The sequence below is a fragment of the Topomyia yanbarensis genome, chromosome 3 (assembly GCF_030247195.1).
Source record: "Topomyia yanbarensis strain Yona2022 chromosome 3, ASM3024719v1, whole genome shotgun sequence".
Classification (NCBI taxonomy): Eukaryota; Metazoa; Arthropoda; class Insecta; order Diptera; family Culicidae; genus Topomyia; species Topomyia yanbarensis.
This window is the reverse complement of record NC_080672.1, coordinates 336,829,081-336,855,553: the sequence shown is the minus strand read 5'-3', so window position 1 is coordinate 336,855,553 and position 26,473 is coordinate 336,829,081. Positions and strand designations below refer to the sequence as shown.

The following is a 26,473-nucleotide window of genomic DNA, read 5'->3' as shown; positions in this document are numbered from 1 at the left end:
ATGATGTGTGTTTGAAAGAACTACGTGACCGTTGACAGCAATCGCTCAGCCCGACACCTGTTCCGGACACGTGTTCCACTCTCCATCCCGCAGTAGACACGTTCACCCGAAAAAGGATCAATTTAGCGGTATGTGACTCAGAATACCCTGCTAGTTTACTCGGTGAACTGAACAAACGAACAACGATGAATAGTTATATATGTAATTCTACTCGGCTAGCCGTAAACGTTCCGAACCTTATGAGATAATATCCATTTTTCGATCTGAACACAACCGACTGGTTGACTGGTCAGTCAGCATGTCGCCAAGATCAATCCAATCATGAGCCTCAGTAGCGCTAGACAGTTATGGAGAGAACGCTGGGAACGATGACTTTACTTTACATTACCGGTAACCGATGTGATTGAAGGAAATGTCTCACACGGATGCGGAAAAGTTTTTTTTTTGTTCCTAATTGGACGTTTCGTATCTAAATATGTAGGCATTGAAATTTTATTAAGAACGTGTTGTGTACCTGATGTGATTTCATATGGCGACAACTCTACTCTAATTTGCTTTTCCTCATTGATGTACTTTGTACAGGTTTGTATTGCTAGCAGTAGTACTGTACACTTTAATCGGATTTCTTACTGAACACATAATCTTTTCCGGTTGAAGAATTTGATGTCTTAGAGACCGTTCGGAAATCACGTAGCCGGAACTGTTTTTAAAATTCGGAAAGCTGCAGGGTAATTAAATAAATCCTATCAATATATGAGTTTCCGGAGAAGATCATGAACGGCCACAAAAAGTGTCCTTGGTCACAAATTGGTAAATATATAAGAAGACTTTGATCTAATCTAATTGTATCTAATAAATTGAATCTGTAAAACAAAACCTTTAGAAGCTCATTCAAAGTTTCCGAAAATACACAACCGAACACATAGGAGCGTATAGCAGGTGAGCTGAAGAACGTGATTGTGGGAAACGCTCTTCACTCGCCCTCTCAGTTTTTCAAGTTTTATCCTCATTTCACTTTATTTTTACAGATACTTTCGAATTGGCTAGAAAGATGACAAAGAAAGCTTTGGACCTATTTAAAGAAATCAAATTTTCTTCTCTTACGAATTGAATACAAACCTAAAAAAATATATTTAAAGCACGTTAAAGTTAAAATTGTATTCCGAAAAACACATTTTCATAAAAATCTTTATTCTGTGTTACAATTTTACAAAATTCTTCAGTTTCTTTAAACATCATGTGAAATATATCTTATTTAAACTGGAGATCTTTTCATTTTTTAAATTTTAACAAGAATTACATTAACATGCCAGTTAGTTACTACAGTGACGTAGCGATTGTCGGCCATTTTTTGATATATTAAAATAAAAAAAAAATGAATTCTTTTAAAAAGCTGCGTTGTTGCACTTCATAAAATCAAAAAAAGCAGGAGGATATCCGTATATATACCCTAATAAATAATATGTATAAGCTAATAAAGGTCGTTTTTGTAGTCCATTCTACGCTCGAGTAAGCCATTGTTGTAGAATCATTACTACGTGGAATGATTCATGATTAATTTTTCTTAATCATGATCTATTTATCTGCGTTGTGAGTTGGTTCACAAAATAAATGATTTCTCAGGAATAAAAATTTCTCAAGACCTTCTTAACCAATTTCAAAATATTGGTCAAGATTCTATTCCTGCCTCATCAAGTTGTTCCTGATTCTCTATATATAGGTGACGGTTCCTCAATCATACTTATAAAATATTTGACAAAATCGTGAAATACGTTTCCACTTTCATGGCATAGTTCATACCGTATTCCTTTTTATTTGTGCTCATTATAATGGCAAGCAAACTATTTGTTAATGAAAAATCAAATCGTTTTCACTTTCATAAAACAGTTGAAATAATTTCCATTTTTTTTCATGGTCCTAATATTTCTGAGTGAACAATTCCATATGTGTGGTTTGCGAACTGATTCTTGATTCAGCTTGTGTCTAATTTTGGCAACAACACAGGAAAAATATGTTTTACCAACATATCAATATTCTATGTTGTACGTCGTCGAGTGCCAAGAGAGATTATGTAACAAAAATCAATAAAAATGTTTTCTAAAGAAATTGAAAATGAATACATATTTGCACCTTTTTATAAACTGCTGGTGAAAAGGACATATGATGGTGATTAGAGCTTCCATCCCGGGAATTTATTTCCCGGGAATCCCGCGATTTTTGGATTTCCCAAGATTCCCGATTCCCGCGAAATTGTGTTTTCTCATTTCCGGGATTCGAAAAGATCTTTAATTTATTCCAAAAGGCGTAGGTTCAGCAAATGAAATTCTGTAGGAAATATCTTCACCGGAAAACATTTGGAGTGAGCAGTGGATGCAGATACACTGCTAAAAATGTTGATATTTTCATGCAAGAATGGATTAATTTGCCGGCCGTTGTACCGAAGCATTTCCTTACAGTAGCGTTAGAGATGCGCACGATAGCTATGCAACCGATGAGCCGATTGATGAGATTTTCTAACAGTTCTTTTAATAGTTTATTTTAACAGTTAGATCTTGAATGAAAGATCTTGAATGAATGCAATAAAATTAGTAATTTCTTAATAAATCGATGAGTGTTTGTTTCAAAACTTGGGATGGTTTATAGTGTTAGTGTGGTGATCATGGTTAACGTTAACGTTATTTAAAACAAGGAATGTTTCTAGAACGTCTGCAGAAATATTTGGTCGGTTCATCGAATGCATATTTCGTCTAATTTGTTATTCCAACTGTAATATCTATAAATTTTTGGATGCATTGAAAAAAATACATAACGTTGCATCTGTCCAATATCATGCGCATCCAAACTCTTTGAATGTCGCTTTCAAGGATGCAGGCAGGATTTTTGAAGGGATATGATCAAGCTATCCAGATACTCGACCGTAACATGAAATCGATGGTAGGCTTTATCCATTGCTGCACAGTTCATTCATTATCTGCTTGATTTTGATTCAAACTTAATTCAGAATGATGCTGATCCTACTGCGACGGAAATGGATTCAATATATCACATTTTCTCATTTGATCGAAAATAACTGCGCAATACCATGAAGCAGCTCAATGTTTTCAAGATTACCAAAGAAGGTGCTTGAACATATCAGAACAACGAATTCCAATTTTGGACAGTAACTCCAGCAGCTACGTTTAGTATATCGTCCCAATCGTAATCGTAATTACCAAAATTCAGGTTATACATATAGCCAAGAAAAATCATCAAAAGAAGTTGATGTTGCGTAAACTTATTGACGAGTTATGAAATGATTGAATGATGTGTAGGCCACCAAATCGCCGTTTTCTGACAACTGCTTTTAGGACAGATATATATGCAATCAAACAGGTTTGAAAACTTTTCAATTTTTTCTCAAGAATATCATTCACTTTTTTTCTTCTTTTGTATTCCCGGGATTTCCCGGGAAATTTATTAATTATTTCCCGAATCCCGGGACGCTGAAAACCGTCGGGAAATGGAAGCTCTAGTGGTGATAAGACGAATATATATGCTCAATTCAAATTACGTTTTGGAGTCCATAAAGAGAGCTATATAATCACTTGCAATAATCACTTATTGTAAAAAATCAACTTAATACACCTAGCAGTGCGATGAGACATTTTTTACGCATATCACTGTTGGAGCATTTATTAGTTTTCAGAACTCATGGGAAGTAAGCACACAACAGCGTTGCGTTGCGTTGCGTTGCGTAAGCACGGTATATTTCGTAGATTGCAGACTGATGACTCTCATTTCCAGCTAGACTACTTGAGGAGCATTGTTTGGGAATAACAATTGATCCAGTCCATGCGAGAATTTCGCCTGAGAACCACCATTGTGGCCACGACCATCTTTACCGTAACTTGGGATATGAGAAAGGAAATGTTGATGTGGTACTTACTTAACGGAAGGCCCCGACTCAGTGACACTCCCATAAGTACCACGGATTAGGTAGTGGATGGGTTTTTAGTCAGGATTCGCCTCAAGCAAGCGATTTAGCGATAGTTTGTTTCATTGAAAACAACTTGAACTCCGGGCAGCCGGCTGTCGGGAGTGTTGTCGACAATATAAAATGGACCATAAACAATGAGTTTCAAGGGATGCGTTAGTCTGTATAAATCCCATCGAATTGGAAAATTGGTATTGTTGACCATTCATAAATTATGTCACGCAAAGATTGCCCAATACTAGCCAACTCCTCTCTCATATTACCACGTTCTTTATTTCCTTGGTCTAATGCGAACCGAATGATTTTAGTTTTTCCCTTTTTTGTAGGATCACATTATTGTCGCTACATGCAAAAGTGGCCATGTTCTTGGAATTTCTTATGTATACATGGCACAATCGTGCGTAAAACGGCGTCAAAGGACATGAAGTGCTCCCCATCCCATTTATGTCGCAATTTGTCATAGCTCTTTCCCCCAATAGCGCGGAAGAATTTATAAATGGTCCTTTATAGATAATATCAAACGCTTATTGAGATCCCGTAACTTCAATTTTTTCACCTCGTTGCGATATTACAATGAAGACGCGAAGCAGAAAAAATATCGATACTGCATGCACGAATCAAACTCCCCTATCTCCAAATAGTAAGTACTTATTTTTAGCTCAATATAATAGATTGATAATTTAATGGACTAAAAGTAAACCATTAAATATGACAATAAAACATTTGTTCCTCGTGTTGAAAAGATTACTGCGAATTGGTAATTGGTTTTAAATTGTTCTTGTGAATTGTCAATTCTCAACCCTCATACATAATTCAAAAGTCATCTCTCACTCAGACAAGACCATGCGTATTCCCCATGGGAAGTAAGCACACAACAGCACGAATAAAAACTCGAATAAACTGAATAATTTATAGAAAATCAATAAAACGAACAAAATAAAAAAAAATCAAGCAAAGAATGAAAAGAAAGTTTATGAATTCATAAAACATGATTAATATAAATCAAATAAATAAAATACATAAATAAAATTCGATTGGCTTAATCAATGGACAATTAAGCAGAATTTGAAAAAATATATAATTAATAGCATAAATTACACTGACTCAAACTAACACATTGAACAAAATAAATAAGTGGAATGATTGATCTTTAAATGAATAAAATGAAAGAAATGAACAAGGTGAATGAAATGAATCAAATGAATCAAATAAATTAAATGAATCAAATGAATCAAATGAATCAAAGAAATCAAAGCAATCAAATGAATCAAATGAATCAAAGGAATCAAAGGAATCAAATGAATTAAATGAATCAAATGAATCAAATGAATCAAATGAATCAAATGAATCAAATGAATCAAATGAATCAAATGAATCAAATGAAACAAATGAATCAAATGAATCAAATGGATCGGATTAATTTAATAAATCTGGAGTATACAATGAATCAAATGAATGAAATGGATAAAATGAACAAAATTAATTGAACAAAATACATAAATAAACCAAACGAATCAAATAAACAAAACGAATAGATTTGATGAAATGAATAAAAAGTAAAAAAAAATTAGCAGAACAAAATTTTGCCAATAAATTATTTGGATGAAATGAATAAAACTGAAAAAATAGTCAGATTAATAAAATAAAGAAACTGAATAACATGTATGACCTGGGAGAAACAAATAGGATTCATAGAAAGAAAACAATGAATAAAATAAGTTAAATAAATGATATGATAAAATGAACTCAAATGAACAAAATGAATAAAAATAATGCTGAATGAAATTATTAATTAAAATGCTATGATCATATACTTAAAGTTAGTCAAACATCAGTACTCAGTTTCGAGCAAAAATGGACAACGATAAGTTAGAAGAAACATTGTACATGCATCTCCATCGAGGGTATGGCCTTGGGAGACTTCTTTTCCCGGATAACGTACGTGGAATGTCTCCTTTCAAAATTTTCATCTTCAAGCATCCATATTACCCAGATAAGTCAAATATTTATCTGAGATAGCCATGATTTTACTTGAATGTAATGTGTGTAAAAGCTCTGAATAGAGCTGTCTTAAATTGGAGTTGATGTAGATTTCCATATTTGGTTACCTGCCTACCCATAGTGCAACGTTTCGAAGGGATACTTCTTCGATCTTGAGGGTGTGAACATTTTAAAATAGTAAAAGTTTTCTCATAATACAAGCAAGGCAACTTTTCTCAGACCTACAAATATTTTATTTACCAAGGAGAATGTTTTCACGTGTTGCGCACTTCTACGTTTTCACGAGTTGCTCTCTTCTACACTAAAATGCAAAAAAAAAACTATACACAGGGAAACGGCAGACAAAAAATAGTTTTGTCTTCTCAAACCTTCACAATTATATCGCACACGTGATTGGACATTAAAAAATATTTCAGATTAGTAGAAGATCTTATCACACAACTTAGAAATGGATAGAGACATAGATGTGTGTCGTGATAGTTACCACGAACACGAAGAAAGAAAAAAAAAGAGAGAGAGAGTGAGTGTGTGTGAGAGAGAAGGGGGGGCGTGTGAGAAATGGCAAATGATAACTAGTTTTATGACCTTATTTTTATAGGTATATTATACGATATATTAATTTCTTTACACACTTATTATAAATAACGCAACTAGTAATTTTTACGCCATGAACAGTATTACCTAATTCTTGCAAATGAAGCCAAATTTTCACTGGAATTTCGGAATTCAAAAATACATGTTACCGCGAACGCGACTGGTAACCCTACATCGATCGATCATGCTGCGGGGGAATAAAAATGACAGAAGGGAAACAAATGATAATTGGGTGGAAAAGAGACATGAAAGAAGAAGATAGAGGGAAAAAACAAAAGCTAAGATCAGCGTGGTTAATTTCTAGTGTGCCTTTTATTAAAATTATAAATTTTATGATTATTTGCCATCTTATTCGCTATCTATTGGAACTACTAACTATAATAGGTAATGCATCAACATATTATATCTAAATACAACTAAATTAAATCGGTGTTTACCACAGTCGCACTTAGGACTAATCACCCAATTGAATTGTACCGAACCATATTCGGGTTTAATTAAATTATCAATAAGAGTAAGTACTCCTCTCTTATATACATATGTATTTTCTATTAGAATCCTTATAATCTCGCAGGTGCAATAAATTCTTGAGATAGAATAACATAGTGCCGAGGGCGATTTGGATTCGCACTGAAAAATTATAAGTTAAGTGAGGTTATGGTAGGCTCAATTCACGGAAACTAATAAATTTCAGCTGAAGCTGATCACTAAACGGAACACTGGTCTGCTTTCGGAATTGAAGAATCCAATATTCTTCAGAATTTTTCACTCTCGGAGAACCTCAGACACACTAATCGGTAATATGGATGACACCAATGCTAAAAACCCTCATCTGGAAATATCAGAGATAATGTGTGCTAAGTGCGGTAGGCGAGAAACGATTGAAGTTTCCTTCAATGCGATACCAATAGCAGCTTGGAGATGCGATAGATGCCGGGCTACAAGTAGCGTCGCTTCGTGTAAAAGCGAACACGGAGATACGAATGCAACTAGACTTGCAATGCAGATGCAGTTTATCGAGCAAGAGCAAGCGATCCGTCTACGACGGTTAGAACGAGAGAGTGAGCTAGAGAAACTTCGCATTAAACAAGAGCAGACGGTAGAACAAAAACTACTCGAAGAGCGAGAGACGTTAGAGAGACGATTTCTCAAAGAACGTTTCGAGATGTTATCGATGAACATCCCGAACGATAGGGAAAGTGTACACAGTCGGGGAAGTCATCGCCACAGCGTCGAAAAGGTGAACGATTGGATCGAGCAATCCCGCCGACAACTGGTCGGGAATCAGGTTGACCCTGAAATAGTTGCTCGCCCAACAAAGGGCACTACTAACGAAGTGCGAACCATTCCGTCGAACGGAACGACCAGCCACATATCGGCTCCCCAACCCTTTCCCTATGACTCGTCGGGCTCACAAGCCGACACGAGATCAGTATCTACTCTGAGTTCCACACGCAGTGTTGGACGTCGCTCTCTCGATGCACCGCACATCGATCTTGCTCCCGATACAGAGCGCCGCTCTTTTAAAGCGCCACGTGATCCTTCCAAAGGACCTTCACAGCAGCAGATTGCCGCTCGGCACGTCATGCCACGTGATTTACCAACCTTTTCGGGAAACCCCGAAGAATGGCCTCTATTTATAAGCCAATATAACAATACGACATTAGCTTGTGGGTATAGCAATGCAGAGAACCTTGTGCGACTTCAGCGATGCTTGAAGGGACACGCGTTAGAATCGATGCGATGCAGTCTCTTAGTGCCAGACACCGTTCCCCAAGTTATAGATGATCTCAGAATGCTGTACGGTCGCCCCGCGCTCTTGGTGGAGATGCTACTGAGAAAAGTTCGAAGTATACCAGCTCCGCGGTCAGACAAGCTAGAAATGTTGATCGATTTCGGTATGGCGGTTAATAATCTCTGTAGGCATTTAGAAGCAATAGAGCAAAAATCCCATCTGACAAATCCGATGTTGCTGCAAGAGCTGGAAGACAAATTACCTGCTGATATACGATTACAATGGGCGCTTAGGAAAGGGACTATGAGCGGTGCAGATTTATTGCATTTAAATGATTTCCTCATGACGCTTGTTCGAGCAGCTAGCCAGGTAGCACATCGTACTGTAGCCCCTAATGAGAGGCAAAAAGGAAAGGATAAAACTTTCGTTCATGCTCATTTGGAATCAGAGCAACCCGTTCATTCGAATGTAGTACTAGCTCCCAACGTACCGAAAACCCAGAAAAACTGTCCTGTATGCAAGATGGCGGAACATGCCGTGAAAGAATGTCCGGAGTTTAAGTCGTCGGAAGTCGAACAGCGATGGAAGATTGTACATACCCTGAAACTGTGCCGGAGCTGCCTGAATGGTCATGGCAAAAAGCCATGCAGATTTTCAACCCAATGTGGACAGGATGGATGCCAGTACCGTCATCATATTTTGCTGCATTCCGCGCCTAGAACGCCAAATCAGGCATCACATCCTACCTCGCATGGGAGGAGACCAATTGCTGGCCCATCTACATCAGAAAGTCACACACATCGATCGAAAGAGTCAGCACTGCTTTTCAAGGTGCTGCCTGTCACGCTCCATGGAAAGAACGGAGTCGTTGAGACTTTCGCGTTTTTGGACGATGGTTCGGATTCAACGCTGATCGAAAGTACCCTAGCAAATAAGCTAGGCATAACAGGTTTAGTTAGGCCTTTAACACTGAAGTGGACTAACAACGTTACTCGGCAAGAGAACGAATCGCAGGTTGTTCAAGTTAGTATCTCTGGACGAAACAAGGCAAGACGGTACGTCATGAATGCACGCACGGTTAGTAAGCTGCAGCTGCCCAAACAGACTCTTCACTTTCAAGGGCTAGCAGCAAAGTATTTGCACCTACGCGGTCTTCCAGTGACAAGTTATGAAGCGGCTACTCCACAGATAATTATCGGACTAAATAATTTGCACATTTCGATGCCACTTAAATTTAGGGAAGGTGGCGAACGACACCCAGTGGCAATAAAGACTAGGCTCGGCTGGAGTGTTTACGGAGGCGAAGGTGAAGAAGATGTAAATCACACATTCCATATGCATGAGAAGGAACTGCACGAGGTCGTTAGGGAATACATCTGCCAGGAAGATCTCGGAGTTAAAGCCATAACGGTTGAATCAGAGGAGGAAAAGCGAGCTTACAGCATCCTGGAAAGCACCACGATTCGCGTTGGCGACCGGTTTGAGACCGGACTGCTCTGGAAGCAGGATTATTTTGAGTTTCCTGATAGCTATTATATGGCTCTCAAACGTCTACAGTGTCTCGAACGAAGAATGGCCCGAGAGCCAACTTTAAAGGAAAATCTTCACCGACAAATAAGGGAATACCAAGACAAGCAATACGCTCACCGTGCAAGCGAAGCAGAATTGCAGAATGCTGATCCGAGGAGAATTTGGTATCTCCCAATAGGCGCAGTAGTGAACCCAAAAAAGCCACATAAAGTACGGCTAATTTGGGATGCTGCCGCGAAGGTCGAGAGCGTGTCCCTGAACAGCATGCTGATGAAAGGTCCAGATTTATTAGTATCTCTTGCAGCAGTGCTGTTTCGATTTCGAGAAGGATCAACTGCTGTGAGCGCAGACGTGAAAGAAATGTTTCACCAAGTTCAAATAAGGACCGCCGACCGCCACTCGCAGAGATTTCTTTGGAGGGAAGACCCGTCAAAACCACCTGAAATCTACCTCATGAACGTAGCTACCTTCGGTGCAACGTGCTCCCCGTGCTCCGCGCAATATATAAAAAACAAAAACGCACAGGAGTTCAACGAAAAGTTTCCAAAGGCAGCCGAGGCCGTTTTGAAAGGCCATTATGTTGACGACTATGTCGACAGTTTTAATACGATTGAAGAGGCACGAGAAATAGCCTTGCAAGTAAAGTGGATTCAATCCAAAGCGGGATTCGATTTACGCAATTGGCTGAGTAATTCTCCCGAACTGAATGCGGTACTGGGTGGATCAACGAATGCAATGATAAAGGATCTGATGCTGGGCGGTGGAGAGACCTCGGAAAGAGTCTTAGGAATGCTGTGGTCACCTGAAGACGACTCGCTCGGGTTCTCTGCAAAAATGAGAGCTGATGTACAGCTACTCATAGATGAAAACAAAAGACCAACGAAAAGGCAGGTGCTCAGATGTGTTATGACCATCTACGACCCTCTGGGACTGCTTACATCAATACTCGTCCATGGAAAAGTGTTGATTCAACAAATTTGGCGCTCTGGAGTCGGATGGGATGACTGGATCGATGATGTCGCTTTCGAAAGATGGCTGCAATGGATAGAGATGATACCAAAGGTCAACCAAATTCGAGTACCGCGATGCTACCATGGCATCAGATCACACCTGTACACGGATATCCAGCTGCATGTATTCGTTGATGCTAGTGAAGCTGCGTATGCATGTGCAGCATACTTCCGCTATCCAATCGACGATGGAACGGCCAATACCGTTCTGGTGACGGCGAAATCAAAAGTTGCTCCTCTTAGACCAATTTCCATTCCTCGTCTTGAGTTAAACGCTGCAGTACTTGGAGCTCGAGTAGCGAAATTTGTAAAGGAAAATCATCGAGTGGAAATTTCGAAAACCATCTTCTGGAGCGATTCAACTACGGTGTTAGCATGGATCAATTCAGACCCCAAAAAGTACAGGCAGTACATTGCGCATAGAGTGGGAGAAATCTTATCACTCTCAGATGTAGGCCAATGGCGATGGGTACCATCCAAAATGAATGTTGCTGACGAGGCTACGAAATGGGGTAAAGGGCCGTATTTTGACGGGAATAGTCGTTGGTTCAAAGGGCCTTCCTTACTTGACGATCAGGAAACTGAATGGCCTCAACAGTTTGTAAACCCATTATGTACGGATGAGGAAATCCGATCGTGCTTCACGCATCATACGATTCAAAATCGTAGCCAGCTACTGGATTATAATCGATTCTCAAAATGGACCACCATGCTTCGAACTATGGCGTATGTGTTGCGGTATGTAAGCATTCTAAAAGAAAAACGTACTGAATTGGAGATTTGCGTCGGTCGTCTCACACAGGAAGAATTGCAAAATGCAGAGCGGGCCATTTGGAAAGCCGTGCAGTGGGAGTGCTACAAGGATGAAATCTTGGCATTAGAGAAAGGTTTCCAGTCACCAGATATGCCAGCTCAAACAATCGACAAAGGTAGCTCGATATATACATATTCACCAACAGTAGATGAACTCGGTGTTTTACGCATGGACAGTCGAGCTAAATCAGCACCGAACATACCATCAGAAGCGAAGTTTCCAGTAATTTTGCCAAAAAATCATCGAGTGACAGAGCTGATTCTCAACGATTATCACTACAAATACCATCACGCTAATCCAGAAACGATTACAAACGAGGTCCGCCAACGATTTGTTATTCCTTTTCTGCGTGTTGCAGTACGGCGCATGTCGAGGAACTGCCAACTTTGCAGAATCAAGCGGGCTCAACCAGCGGCGCCAAGAATGGCACCTCTACCGGCCGCCAGGTTAGCGTCATTCGTTCGTCCCTTTTCGTATGTAGGACTGGACTACTTCGGACCTATTCTGGTGCGTCAAGGAAGATGTGAGGTAAAGCGGTGGATAGCTCTTTTCACCTGTCTGACGATAAGGGCCGTGCATGTAGAAGTGGTTCACAACCTGACCACCGAAGCTTGCATAAAAAGTGTTCGAAGGTTCGTTTGCCGCCGAGGGGCTCCACTTGAAATCTACAGCGACAACGCGACGAATTTTATGGGAGCCGAAATCATTCTACGAGATCAGGTGAGCAAAATCAACATAGAATTGGCCGACACGTTTACTAGCACGTCCACCAAGTGGCTATTCATACCTCCTGCATCTCCGCACATGGGCGGCTGCTGGGAGAGAATGGTGAGATCCATTAAGACGGCGATGTCTCAAATTTCTACCCATCGACGTTTGGACGACGAAGGATTGCTCACTTTGGTTATCGAAGCAGAGGCGATAGTCAATTCACGACCCTTGACATACATGCCTCTGGACACACCTGAACAAGAGTCGCTGACTCCAAACCACTTCCTGCTAGGTAGTTCTAGCGGAGCTAAGCAGCCTATTGCGGAATTAACTACAACTGCTGCGGCGCTTAAAGGAGGGTGGAATCAAATTCGCCATCAGTTGGACACGTTTTGGCGACGTTGGACCAAGGAATATTTACCAACTATAACACGGAGAACTAAATGGTTTGAGGAAGTTAAACCAGTGGCAGTCGGTGATTTGGTTTTGATAGCTGATGATCCAAAACGTAACAATTGGATTCGAGGACGAGTAACAAGAACGATCACCGCTAAGGATGGCAGAGTGCGGCAGGCAGTAGTCTCCACATCGAAGGGTGAGTTTCGACGTCCAGTCGTAAAGCTCGCTATACTAGATGTGAATGATGTTGGTAAAACTGCAAAACACACGCAGTCTTACGGTGGCCGTGATGTTACCGCGAACGCGACTGGTAACCCTACATCGATCGATCATGCTGCGGGGGAATAAAAATGACAGAAGGGAAACAAATGATAATTGGGTGGAAAAGAGACATGAAAGAAGAAGATAGAGGGAAAAAACAAAAGCTAAGATCAGCGTGGTTAATTTCTAGTGTGCCTTTTATTAAAATTATAAATTTTATGATTATTTGCCATCTTATTCGCTATCTATTGGAACTACTAACTATAATAGGTAATGCATCAACATATTATATCTAAATACAACTAAATTAAATCGGTGTTTACCACAGTCGCACTTAGGACTAATCACCCAATTGAATTGTACCGAACCATATTCGGGTTTAATTAAATTATCAATAAGAGTAAGTACTCCTCTCTTATATACATATGTATTTTCTATTAGAATCCTTATAATCTCGCAGGTGCAATAAATTCTTGAGATAGAATAACATAGTGCCGAGGGCGATTTGGATTCGCACTGAAAAATTGTAAGTTAAGTGAGGTTATGGTAGGCTCAATTCACGGAAACTAATAAATTTCAGCTGAAGCTGATCACTAAACGGAACACTGGTCTGCTTTCGGAATTGAAGAATCCAATAATACAGTTACTCTCGGTAATGCTACGAGTGTAATTATAGAAGAAATCTATTATCTCACTACTAGGTGGATTACTTCTACTAATAATTACTGTGTACTAATATACTCTCCAACATCTAACATCTAATCCTATCGAAGGGATAAATACACGAACTCTAAACAAAATTTCACTATGAAGTAAACTCACACATTATTTTGCCTTTGAAGTAGACTTACATATTCATTTTTGAGAAATAGTTTTTTTATTATTTGGGTAATTCACAAAATGTTTTCAGAATCGAATTCCTTGAATCAAGAATTCGAAGAACTGAGTAGAATGGTAAATGACACTCGGCCTTCCGGGCCGAAATTAGGTTGACGATGTTCAGAGTGATTGCTTAACCTTTCTATATGAGAAAATCTACAGCAATGAGGGCTTTATTGTCAAATTATTATAAGTTTACTGCGCCTATTTAAAAAAAATCTGTTTTAATCCACCTAACGGTGCAATTGTGCCTTTCTCATTTCTCTAAACTATGGCACGGAGGCTTTTTATGTTCAACATAATTGTGGAAATGTCCATTACATTCTTAGTACACTTTGCACTTATACACAAGATGATGCGGTTGAAAGGGAGGGGTATGAGGGCTGGATGGGGTGGTGGTCTGAGGGGTGATTTAAGGAGATTTTTAAGGGAGGGGGGTGTAACCCTTTCTATATGAGAAAGGCAAAAATATGCCAAAATCCAAAAAAGTGAATGGTCGTCAAATTTTTTTTTCGAGTTTGCATCAAATCTCGACATTTCATGCACCATGAACACATTTAGCATCAAAAATAAAAAATCTATTTTTAATTTTTCCTATAGTTTATATGAGAAACTTCTGTGTGGCCGCACTCTGAAACCCGTAATTCCGGAACCAGAATTCCGACCGATCCAAAATTCAATAGCAGCCGATGGGAAGGTTACACCTTTCATTTGAGACTAAACCGGTCCAGCCATCTCTGAGAAAAATGAGTGACATTATTTGACACATACGCACATACATACACACACATACAGACTTTTTCCGATCTCTACGAACTGAGTCGAATGGGATATGACACTCGGCCCTCCGGGCCGGGATTAAGTTGACGTTTTTCAGAGTGATTGCATAACCTTTCCATATGAGAAAGGCAAAAAGTCATAAATGATAAAATATTCATTAAATTCCAAAGATTTTCTCACTATTGAAATGGTTGATTCTGTAAAGCCGTGTTGTTGTATTTTTTTATTTAAAGTTGAGTAATCAGTAAAACAAATGAATAGAAGAGCTGAGATGAATTAGGGAGCGTCAACAATACATAGAAGATGATTTAAATCCTTTTACATAGAGCTATCATTTTAGGGTTCCTCACCAATGGCGTGTTAGAATTATTTAATTTCATAATTAGAAACTTAATCATTTCTGACTAGTCTATAATCCAACGAAAGCCATTATTACTTCATTTATCACAGAATCGTTCGTTACCATGTGAGCCCTACGATCAATCAAACAATATCTGATAATTGTTAGTTTCCCGCGCAATCACCACTCACTGCTCACTTCATTAATTGAAAGAAATAATAAAATAGGATTTTAACTGTTCTTATCAGCCGTTATCTTACACGGGTCAGTTTCACGCTGAATTAATTAGTCCCATCGAGACGGCGCGGCAGTACAACTTCGACCGCGAATGCATCGAACAGTTCCGCAGCATGTTGCCGGGTTAACTTTATCACTTTTCAGGTCTACGGCAACTTTTCACGGGAGTGCTTTTCCTTTCCTCCGTTCGGCTCGTTCGAGATCGGTTGTTGGCGTAAATCAAACCGAAATACATTACCATAATAAATGTTTGAATGGAAGTGGTCTGTGTATTGAGTTTCAGCTCGCCACATTATCCATTCAGCACTGGGTTCGTATCGATAAATCAGCCACCTCCCGGTTGGTGCAGCTCCAGGTTCGTTGCTTGCTTAGGTTTTTTTTTGCCCCGCACCGTTCAGTTGTTTTTTTTTCACATCCATTTGCACTTATACCTACCTATGTACGTACGAACAAGCCTACCTGGCTGCCAATAATGTATAGCCAACGAGACTTACGATGAGCGGTGTGTTACAAGCCATAATCGATTGTGGAAATCTTGCGCCTATCTAAATCGATCTCTCGTTAATCTAAAAGAGTATAGGGCTGTAAACAAGCCTCTGATTGTTGAATTCGACGGACTCGGGGGTAAAGGTGGTTCGGCTACCCTTCTATACTCTCCGGCCGACACGCGAGCGGCGACGGTGTGAATGGGGGTACAGCTGGTAATACATACTAGGCTGGTTAGGTTTGGTTTCACGGAAAGCGAAAGGGAAGCAATAAACGTCAGGGAAGTGGCAGTTAACATACATTGGGACTTTTTTAAGTTCAAGTTTATTGATGTATGCGAGCCTTTTTGTGGTGTTACGCAAAGTAAAGTTTCAAACTTTTTATTATGGATGAAATTTAAGCGGTCGTATTCTATGGCAACTCATCATTTTTTAATTAATTAAGGCTGATGATATCTACCTCGCAATAATAATCCATTTAGTCGGAAAAAGGAAGTTAAAATGTTTCAAATTAACTAACGTTCGAATGTCGAAAATATTAACGAAATTCGTCGGAAGATTTATGCACAGATAAAACCGAATGAAAATAATCACCTCATTTTTTTAACTGCTACCAATTGAACTGAACTGCATCACTACCCTGAGTGTCATTCTAGCGCCTGCATTCATTTCAGTCAGATGTTTTTTTACTGCTCCACGGAGACTACGGTGAGACAGACCGGCAAAATCGAATGGGGAAGTAAGCACAGCTGACTGAAACCGATTGCACATGCACATTCACAAGTCGATCCAATTAGACAAGCTAAGGTCATCAAGTTTGCCATTTACGTGAAGCTTGCCGATCTGGCCCGTAAGCAGTGCTCTAGAGCCGACGATGAACAACTGAACTGGAGGTGATGGATTTTTGAGTTGCCTGTTGTGACAATTGAATCATACTGATTCTAAAGGTTGGCCGTTGTGTCACGCTTCCGATGTTCCGTTATAATCAAGATATGTTATTGAGTTACAGATTACATATTTCGTTTGTTGATTGTCGCAGCTTACGATCAGCCATTTGTGCTTAAGTTACAACAAAATGTTCTTTGCAGAATGATAATCTTTTATGCATTAGATTCAGTGAATTTAAAAATCTTTAAAAGTTAAAGTTCAACACATCCTGTTATACAAAAATCAAACGGATAAAAGAGCTACTGCACTTGGACCATTTTCTTCCAAACTCAAGACAAGAAGTCCATTTGAAAATTAATCATACTGGAGAGTAAATTATGATTTATGAGACTTTGATTTATCTAATTTATTTCAGCCCTAGTGCAATACATCAACGACCGTTCTGCTCTGGCAAAGAAACTGCGGTGCTGCTGCTGCTACTGGCCTGTTCTACTTTTGTGCTGAGCTGCGGTACCGCAGATGTGAGTTCCATTTCAATTAATTTATGAACTGGTGGCAAACAATTCTGCATATTTGTGCGGAGCAAACCTAAAGTTTCTGAACCGCACTCGAATTAGCACACGCGAATCTACTAGATCACAAGATGTCGAAACAAGCGCCTCCACATATATAGGGAAAGCTCATGTCTCGTTTAGCAACTGGTAACTAATTTCAAAGCCAACGCCACCAACGTTGTGCCGCTGGATTAATCTTGAAATTGTCCGCGGTATGTTTTGGTGGCAAATTCGATATGTTCGGGTTGTGAGTCAACATTGTAGGGGAAGATGGGGTAAAACGCACCCCCTAAGGAAATATGATCATAACTAAGCTATAGAACATCAATTGGGAGAATTTAATTAATTTGTATTCGTATTTGTATTTAAAATTTGTGTTCATCTGACACTAAGTCTTAATGAACTAAACTAAAAATAATTTACCTAATGTAACAGCAAACGGTGACGAAATTGTGATGAATTATAATTGAGGTCAAAGTGCTCGGCAAGCTCGTTGAAGCGACGAACCATCGCTAAAATCGGACTATTAGCAGCGTAGTTGGTGTTTCGCATTTCGATGTGTAGTAATGTCCGAGGGCGAAGAACACGGGTTGGGGCGTAGAGGTTGATTTGTCCAAGGAGATCGGGAACATCATACTCAGCCAACAGAAGCTTTGATATGAAAATGGCCTGCGAAGCATGTCTACGTTCTTGCAAAGAATGTAGTCCTAATAGTCTGCAACGGTTCTCATATGGTGGCAGATTCAACGGATCAATCCAAGGCAATTGACGTAAAGCATATCCTATAAATTTGCGCTGGACAGCTTCAATCCTTTCACTCCACGTTGCATGATAAGGGCACCAGACGATGTTTGCAAATTCCAACTGCGAGCGCACCAGTGAACAATATAAAGCCTTGAAACACAGAGGATCCCGGAATTCGCTAGAAATTTTGAACATAAAACCTAGAAGTCGATTTGCTTTGTCGATGGTCGCTGACAGGTGATTGGTATAAGTTAGCCTTTCATCGAGAATAACACCTAGATATTTTACGTGGTCAACGCGTTGCAGCTGAGTTCCGGCAATGTTGTAGTTAAAATTAAGCATGTCTCTTGTACGATGAAAACTGATGACAAACATTTCGTAACACTAAGGATCAACATGTTTCTTTGACACCAATTGTAAAATGTATCAATGAGACACTGTAACTCACGGCAATCGGTTTCATTCCTTATCACAAGAAATATCTTCAAGTCATCGGCAAAAAATAGTTTCCCTCCACGCATTAGAACAAAGACCGCATCATTCACGAATAATGGAAATAGTAATGGACCTAGTGTACTACCTTGGGGAACTCCGGAATTATTACAAAAAGATTCAGACACGTTGTCACCAATTTGCACGACGCACTCGCGGTGAACAAGGTAGGATCGAAGCCAGTGGCAGAAACTCGAGGTACATCCTAGTTTATCAAGCTTTGCAAGCAGTATCTCATGGTTAACTGTGACGAAAGCGGCCTTAAGATCTGTGTAGACCGTGTCCACCTGGAGTTTCCTGGATATGTTTTCAATGCAAAACGCTGTGCAGCTAACTAAATTCGTCTCAACCGATCGACCAGGGAAGAATCCGTGCTGACAAGGGCTTATGTAATGTTTACTAGCAAAAAACAGCACCTCGTTGATAAGCGCTTCGAAGATTTTCGACTCAACTCTCAGCGAAGTGATTCCCCGGTAGTTCACGATGTTGCTTTTGTCATTTTTCTTGTGAACCGGAAACATAACTGAAAACTTCCAATCATCGGGAAATTTTTGCTGCTGAAGCGACACATTGAAAAGGTGCGTCAGTGGGATCGCTAAGATATCGGAACATTTTTTCAGAACAGCAGACGGCATAGAACTTTTTCCTGGAGCATAAGACGATTTTGTTTTCCGTATTGCAGAGAGAACCGATTGTACTGAAATAGTGAATACATCCATATCCACTGCACCAATGGGAACATCACGGGTCGCGTTTTCGAGCTCGATGGCAGATGGCACATCAGTCGTGAAGACACTTGAAAAGTAGCTGCCAAATAGGGAGCATTTTTCCGCCGTTGTAGTTGCTACTTCGCCATTGTAGACCATCCTAGACGGAAGACCCGTTTCCTTTCTCTTCGGTTTAACAAAAGCCCAGAATCCCTTCGGATTTCGTCGTAAGTTTTGTTGGATGCGGTTCACATATCCTTTATACAGCAATTTATTGTAACAGCGGTACTCGTTGCTGGCGAGTGCGAAAAAGCGCTTGAGAATAGGGCATCGACGATTTGTGTACGCACGTAGAGCTTTGGCACGGGTGTGTTTCAGATTCCGAAGCATGGCGTTAGACCATGGAGGCTTCTTGTGAGGTTGATATTCTGGCACGGATTTTTCAACACAGTCAATGAGTAATCGGTTATAGAGATCGACTGCAGCATTTACATCAACTTGATCAAGTAACACACTCCAGTCAATCAGCGATAGGGTGCGACGTAGTGCTGCTAAATCAGTTTTACGAAAATTACGACGATTCACAGTTAAATCTTCTTCATATTGTGGTGAACTAATGATGGAAATGGATATTTCTAATGCGGGATGATAGTTATCCAAAGGAACGATAACACTGGAAGCTTCACTCACAGAACACTCAGGTAAAGCATTCTCACTGACGAACACAAGGTCAAGAAAACGGGATTGATGGCTGGAAATCGTGCTTACTTGATTTAGTCCGTGAAAAGCCATCCCGTCCAGAAGCGGCTGGCAGGATTTGTTGTCGAGGATAACGGGTTAGGGTAAGCGTATCCACGTCCTGAAGAAACCCACATCAGTCCTGGTTGGTTGAAATCACCAAGAACTATTATCACATCGTTTGCATCTGCCTGAGAAGAAGCGTGTTCTATAGAGTCGAGATGGAGCTGCGTAATAGTGCAGTCAAGTAGCTTTTCAGGAGGAATGTAAACAGCTCCAATAAAGTAGCTCTTCGTCTGCGTAGTAATCTTCGTCCAAACAACTTCAATGCTTGATGAACTATCCACCCAAATTCACAGGAGGCTAGTGCGGAAGAAACACCGATTAAAACTCCCCCGCCGCGACCATGAACACTGTTATGTGCGCTTCGATCCGCGCGATAAACCGCATAAGAATCCCCGAAGAGCTGCATCGATGTAATACGATCATCAAGCCAAGTTTCCGTCAGAACATAAATATCGTAGTCGCCGTCAAGAGCAGCCAAGTACAAGTCCTCGATTTTCGTCCTTAGACCTTTGACGTTTTGGTAGTATAGCCGTAAATCGCCAGCGCCACGTGGCAATCGTGCCGACATGCCGAAGGGGCGTGATGCACCCGATGGCATGCTAGAAACCAAAAGGTTTTCAGGGAGCGGATCGTCATTTAAAGCAAAATACTCGCCTGAGAAGGGAGTTCGAAAGACCCCCTCACGACCTCCGAACGCAGGGCCGGGACGACTAAGCTGGTCGCTGGCTGGTAGCACGACTGCGTCGGAGCGCTCGGAGGCTTCCGTAGTACGGTATAACAGGCGTCCCGGTGATGGCAGCGCAGCGTGAATTTGTTTGTGCAGTCTCGGCGATGGCGGTGAAATTATTCGACGTTCAAACAACGGCAAATTGTCGGAACGAGTTGTACCCAGTGACATGCGTCCCGATGGTGGTTGAATTATTCCGTCATAGCTGATTGAACTGATGATGGTGAAGCAGGCTGATGAGTATCGACCTGAACTGGCGACTGATCTGGCTGCGGATAGAGGGGTTTCCAAAAATTTCCAGCTGATACGGTGCGATTGCTCTTGAATTCGCGGAAAAGAATTCCTTCGGGCCATGTTGAAGCAGATAGGGCTCGCGCCTTGAGCTCAGGTAAGCCAACATTTTCCTCTGTAATCAAAATCATAACACTGCAAAATATTCAAAAAACATGAAAATAATTCAATTCTTCAAAATCATTAAAAATCACCTTTTGAAAAATAAGCGGGGCAAAACGCACCTGTGCGGGGACAAAATGCACCACAACAACGGGGCATAATGCACTACATCAACGGGGTAGAATGCATCGCAACAACGCACAGTGGATCCACTCCATACAAAAGCTGGACAAAACCTCAAAAGTAGTTTAAAATGTCTGAAAATATCATCTAAGGGTAATTTTGGTGCGCTGAACTCGGTTATGATTAAATTAGGACGCTAAAATGAAAATTAGACAGCCTAGGGTGGTCCTAAAAGGGTAGTCCTTATTAACAAGTTAGCCAGGGTGGTTCCAATTTATCGAAATCTGGTGAATAAAAAATGATGTAATTTTATACATTTGTTTGTAGATCTTCAGTCCAATCTGAATACCATCGTAAAAAAATCATCCCTTCATAGCTCTTTAAGAGATAATCCTCATGTACTAATTTATGAACGTATGCGTTTAGAATAGTTATAAAAGATAGCATATCTTAAGGTGTTTGAAAGAATGCCTTAAATTTTTGTTTTATTGGTTTATTTATTTATAGTTATCGCCAAAGCTATTAAAAGATGACAGGTTTATTTGATTTTAATGAAGATCTCAAATCATGCCCTATCATGCTCTTTTAACAGTTTCTCACTCGATGTATAGTGCAGCTAAGCCGCTAAATACTTTTCCATTGATTTTCAATTCCAATGATGATATGAATATCTCTCTTTGTGAGTATTGACTTGGTTTTTTGTACGAAAACATCCTGAGCATACTTTGAACTGTATGTGTATGCTTTGAAATAGAGGCGTGAGCGTTTTTGCATGAAACTCTCATCAATTTGGAAGTGAATTATTGAGGGAGATTTTGAATTTGATTGTTGATTGTGATAGATTCTATAGGTAGTTTGCACTTGAAAATAAATGTTGCATTACTGGCCAATAACTAAAAATCGGATAAAAAAGAACACATCCCGCACTCACGTGTTTACCTTACAAAAGAAATAGTGTTCATGGAAAGATATGATAATAGCTGCAGTTAGTTTGCCTCGCTCGCTGGCTTGTATTTATTTAAATTTTTCTATACTGCAGATAACTGTGAAAAAGTAGAAACACGAGTCATAGTTGCAAGACGGTTAAGCCGTACTTATATTTGTATCAAGAAAATCGCCCCAAACCCTGAATTTACAACCAGCGTTCAGAAAAAGAAATCCACCGGTGAATAATACATAATGCAAAACTTCATGAAATCAAAAAATACCATGCGTCTCCATGAAAAAACTAATTTTACAAATGTCCAAATATCAACCTTCGGCGCAAGATGGCACTATGATTTTTGAAAACTAGATAAAATTCTACGTCAGTTGTACTAGATGAGATCCTTTTGCACGCTTTTACCGATAAAGAGATGACATTCTGAATGCAAATAAGTCCGTGTTCAACAACATAGTTACACTGATAATATAAATTCGTAAATATAATGAAATCGATCATGCAATGCACGAATTCATTCGTCGTTTTCTGCAACGAATTATTTTCGTGCATTGTAAATAGTAGGTTTCGTTCATTTCATGTACAAGAGTTGCCGCTTGCTGAACGAAAGCTTTCGTAAGTGTTACACATTTAATGTACACTGCACGAATGTTATCGTTGATAACGACATTATTTTTCGTGAATGAAACGAAATGTTTTGTTTATTTTAATAAACGTGTGTGTATATTACGAACGATTTCGTTGGTCGCACGAATTCATTTCGTTTATTTTAGAAAAGTTTGCCTATTTATTAGCCTTTTGTTTTTAGTCGATCTTTTGGGATCGATGTTTGACAACATCGATTTTTTTTTTAATTTAAAACAATCGATGTGGCCAAATCGATTTTATTTTGGTACGAAGAAATGGTCGCTTGATGAACGAAAGTTTTCGTAAATTTTACTTATTTAGTTTATATTGCACGAATGTAATCGTTGATAACGACATTATTTTTCATGGATGAAACGAAATGTTTCGTTTATTTTAATAAACGTTTTTGTATATTACGAACGATTTCATTGCTCACACGAATTTATTTCGTTCATCCTAGGAAAGTTTTCGTATTCATTAGCATATTATTTTTTCAATCAATGAGTTAAGATCGATGTTTAACAACGATTTTTTTAACTGACTAAAAGGAACGATCTGGCAAAATAGATTTTATTTCAACCTGTTCACCTCTATTGGGGAAAGATTGTGGTGTGAAGTAAAAGCCGCTTGATGAACATTGGAATGTTATCGTTGATTACGACATTATTTATCATGAATGAAACGAAATAATTCGTTGATGATAAATGTTTTTGTATAAGATAAACGATTTCGTTGGTCGCACGAATTTATTTCGTTTACCCCATCTTCCCCTATAAAGGCAAGGACCAGTTGCGCCACTATAGAATTTGATAGAATAGAGCCAAGCTGCAATGGGACATAGGGTAGTAAGCCTAGGAGAATTCATGAAAATCAATCAGCAGTACTGTAGCAACATTCTACATAAGCTGATTGATTTTTATGAAGATCTGACACACGGTATGGAAGAAAACTGCTTTTTTCGTTTTCGATTTTCGCCCATTCTCTGTCCAACCTTAACCGCATCGAAGAAAAAATCTGGTAGAAATCCCTAATTTTCCATAGCGCCGAACAATTGCTAACTAGGTATCCAGATCATGGATTTTTTTTATTTTGATAATAGAGGTTTTAACCTTAGGGTCATTCGCCTCTTCGAGTTAGAGAAATCTCTTTTTGGAAAAATCTCAAACCTTATTTGCGAGGTTGGCAATCGAACCCAGGTGAGCTGCGTACAAGGCAATCGATTTACCAACTACCCTATGCTCGTCACATTGTCATTGCATGTTTTGTAAAATGAATAATTCTACATTTTACAGGCGATCAAAACATACATAAACATCAAGCACATGAAGGAACCGCAGTTAGCAGAAAAGCTCCCAAAGTTACGCTTGCAGAGAATGACCATACGAGGGCTACAAACTGGTTTCAAATATTGCAATGCTACGATCTTATTTTTTTGTGCAGATGAAAATTGAATCTTCAGTTTAATAACTTGAAATAATTTATAATTTACTCTTGAAATTGCATTACAATATATTTTATGTTTTAGTTTGGCCGCACTGCTGATTCTTTCCTGTCTGCTTGATGGAAAAGATTCTTTTGATTGTGATAGTGTATCAAAAACAAAACATTGTGAAATTTGTGAATCGCGTATTATAACGATAGGCCCATCCTAGAATTCAACGAGTGCTTTTATGGCAAATCTATCTATCTATCTATATTTATCTATATCTATATCTATCTATCTATATATATAAAAGTCAATGTTTGTATGTATATGATTTATGGACACCCAAACGGCTTAACCGATTGCCGTCAAAAATTTGTACATAATAAGCATTTGTTCCGGAGCATGTTTGTATGCTTTAGGTTGGAAATTATCTTCCCGCCAGATGGCGCTTCGGAACAAATTGTGTTTTCCTCCTATTTCGTTGAAGGTCGCAGCAACGCGCGATGGGAATTAGCTAGTGGATTATAAATGGATTCTCCACCTAAAATAAAAGAATGCATCAGTACAATGTTTAATATATTTGTGGCTAAATAACGAGATATGACTGCTTGGATATAGTTATAATTTCGCTAAACGCACTTGCGTTCTGTTTCGTTTCTCTATGTGAATGAGGCAAATTAGCAAATATTTCAAGAAGGTAATTTTCTGTTAACCAAAAGCTGAATTCAGCTCAAAGTCTGACATTTTATTTATGAAATTAAAAAAAAATCATAAAACGAATAAAATGAATCAGTATCAATCACTCGGACTGATTGATTGAATCTTACTTTTCGCTCTGTCTACGTATTCGCCCGAAAAAGCAAATGCTCGTCCTACGCCACCGACTCTTTTTCTAAAGCTCCATCAGTAACTCGCTTTTCGGCGGATTTTGACTACCCCGCAGAACGGCTAAGCCGCCAAAGGGTCATTCCCCTGGCAAACCAAAAAAAAATCGAACATGCTACGAGAATATAGTTCAGTGATAATCATAGCAGGTATCACAAAAAAAAATTTCGTCGAAATTGTAAAAGTCACATTTTAGTCTACCATATTGAAATCGCCATTTTTATTTTTGCCTCTCTCATATGGTCACGTTACACAATTTTCGCAGTGAGTTTGGAGGTCGCCCGACTAAATTGAAAAAAGTCTGTTCCGTCAGCCCCCAAATTTGCATGAACACAGTTTTAAGTTGCAGCTTGGAAGACAAGGAAGAGTTTGAAGTATAATTTTCCTGAAGAAATTTTTTTTTTCGATTTTATGGAGTATTCTCAATGATCTGTCACGTTACAACCAGAATCTATCACGTTACAGTTCTGTATTTTTATTGAAGCAAGGATATCGAGACAGTCGTACGCAACTCATCCTTGATCTGAGAACTGAGTATAAACGGGAAATTTCATGTTTATTTTGAAAAACATTGGTTTTGATGAAAAACGTGAATAACTTATGAAAAGGTCGTAATTTCCCGAAGTAACACATTATGTCGAAAAAAATCTAAAATAACTTAAAAATATTTGCATTTTGAAGGACAATTTTACATGAGAATTTTGAGTTGAAAAACCATTTTGAAATACATTCTATAACTAAATTATTTAAAGAAAAAAAATTAATTAAAATTAAAAATTTAAATTAAATTAAAAGAATTTTTGAAATATGTTTAACGTTTTGTTATATAATCTTTTATTGTTATTTTCTCCACGATGCTTTTATATTTTAAACTTTTTTATTTGCAATTAAATAGTACACATGTTATGTTTTTTGCCTTTGGTATTTGTGAGTAATTTCTTAAAAGGGCGTATTTTCACTACTAGATATTTTCGTTGAAAAAAATCTAATTTTTTCTTAAGATCATTTTGCTTCGAAATGGTAGTTAGTATTAATATTGTATAAGAAAATTATATTTATGACTGGCAAATACTAAAAAATTTGAAGGCATACTTGAAGTCGTTAAAAATGCTTTCTTACTAATATCTCCTTAATACTCAAATTACAGTTTCTTCAGTTGTTATGCTTTCGTTAACAAAAAAATCATTGTTTTTTGTGCAATTCTATTTTCCAACTTTTTTTTTTGTTTCCTTTTTGAAAAATTTCACCAAAAATATTCATACAAAAGAATTAATTCCCTAGAGCTCGCTATCATATAATTTTGCTGCCAAATGGCTATTTCCGAACAATATATTTTAAAAGTAGTGCATTCATGATCTCATATGTTCTTTTTAAATATTACTCTTGAATAAAAATTGTTTGTTTAATAATGGAC

General features: G+C 38.8%; 1 protein-coding gene across 1 annotated transcript; it reads left to right on the top strand.

Moving 5' to 3' along the window:
- Positions 1 to 7,370: 7,370 nt before the first annotated feature.
- On the top strand, positions 7,371 to 13,115 carry LOC131688127 (uncharacterized). The gene has a single exon (XM_058972279.1). It carries the CDS (start codon positions 7,371 to 7,373, stop codon positions 13,113 to 13,115), a length of 5,745 nt encoding a protein of 1,914 aa, XP_058828262.1.
- The last annotated feature ends 13,358 nt before the right edge of the window (positions 13,116 to 26,473 follow it).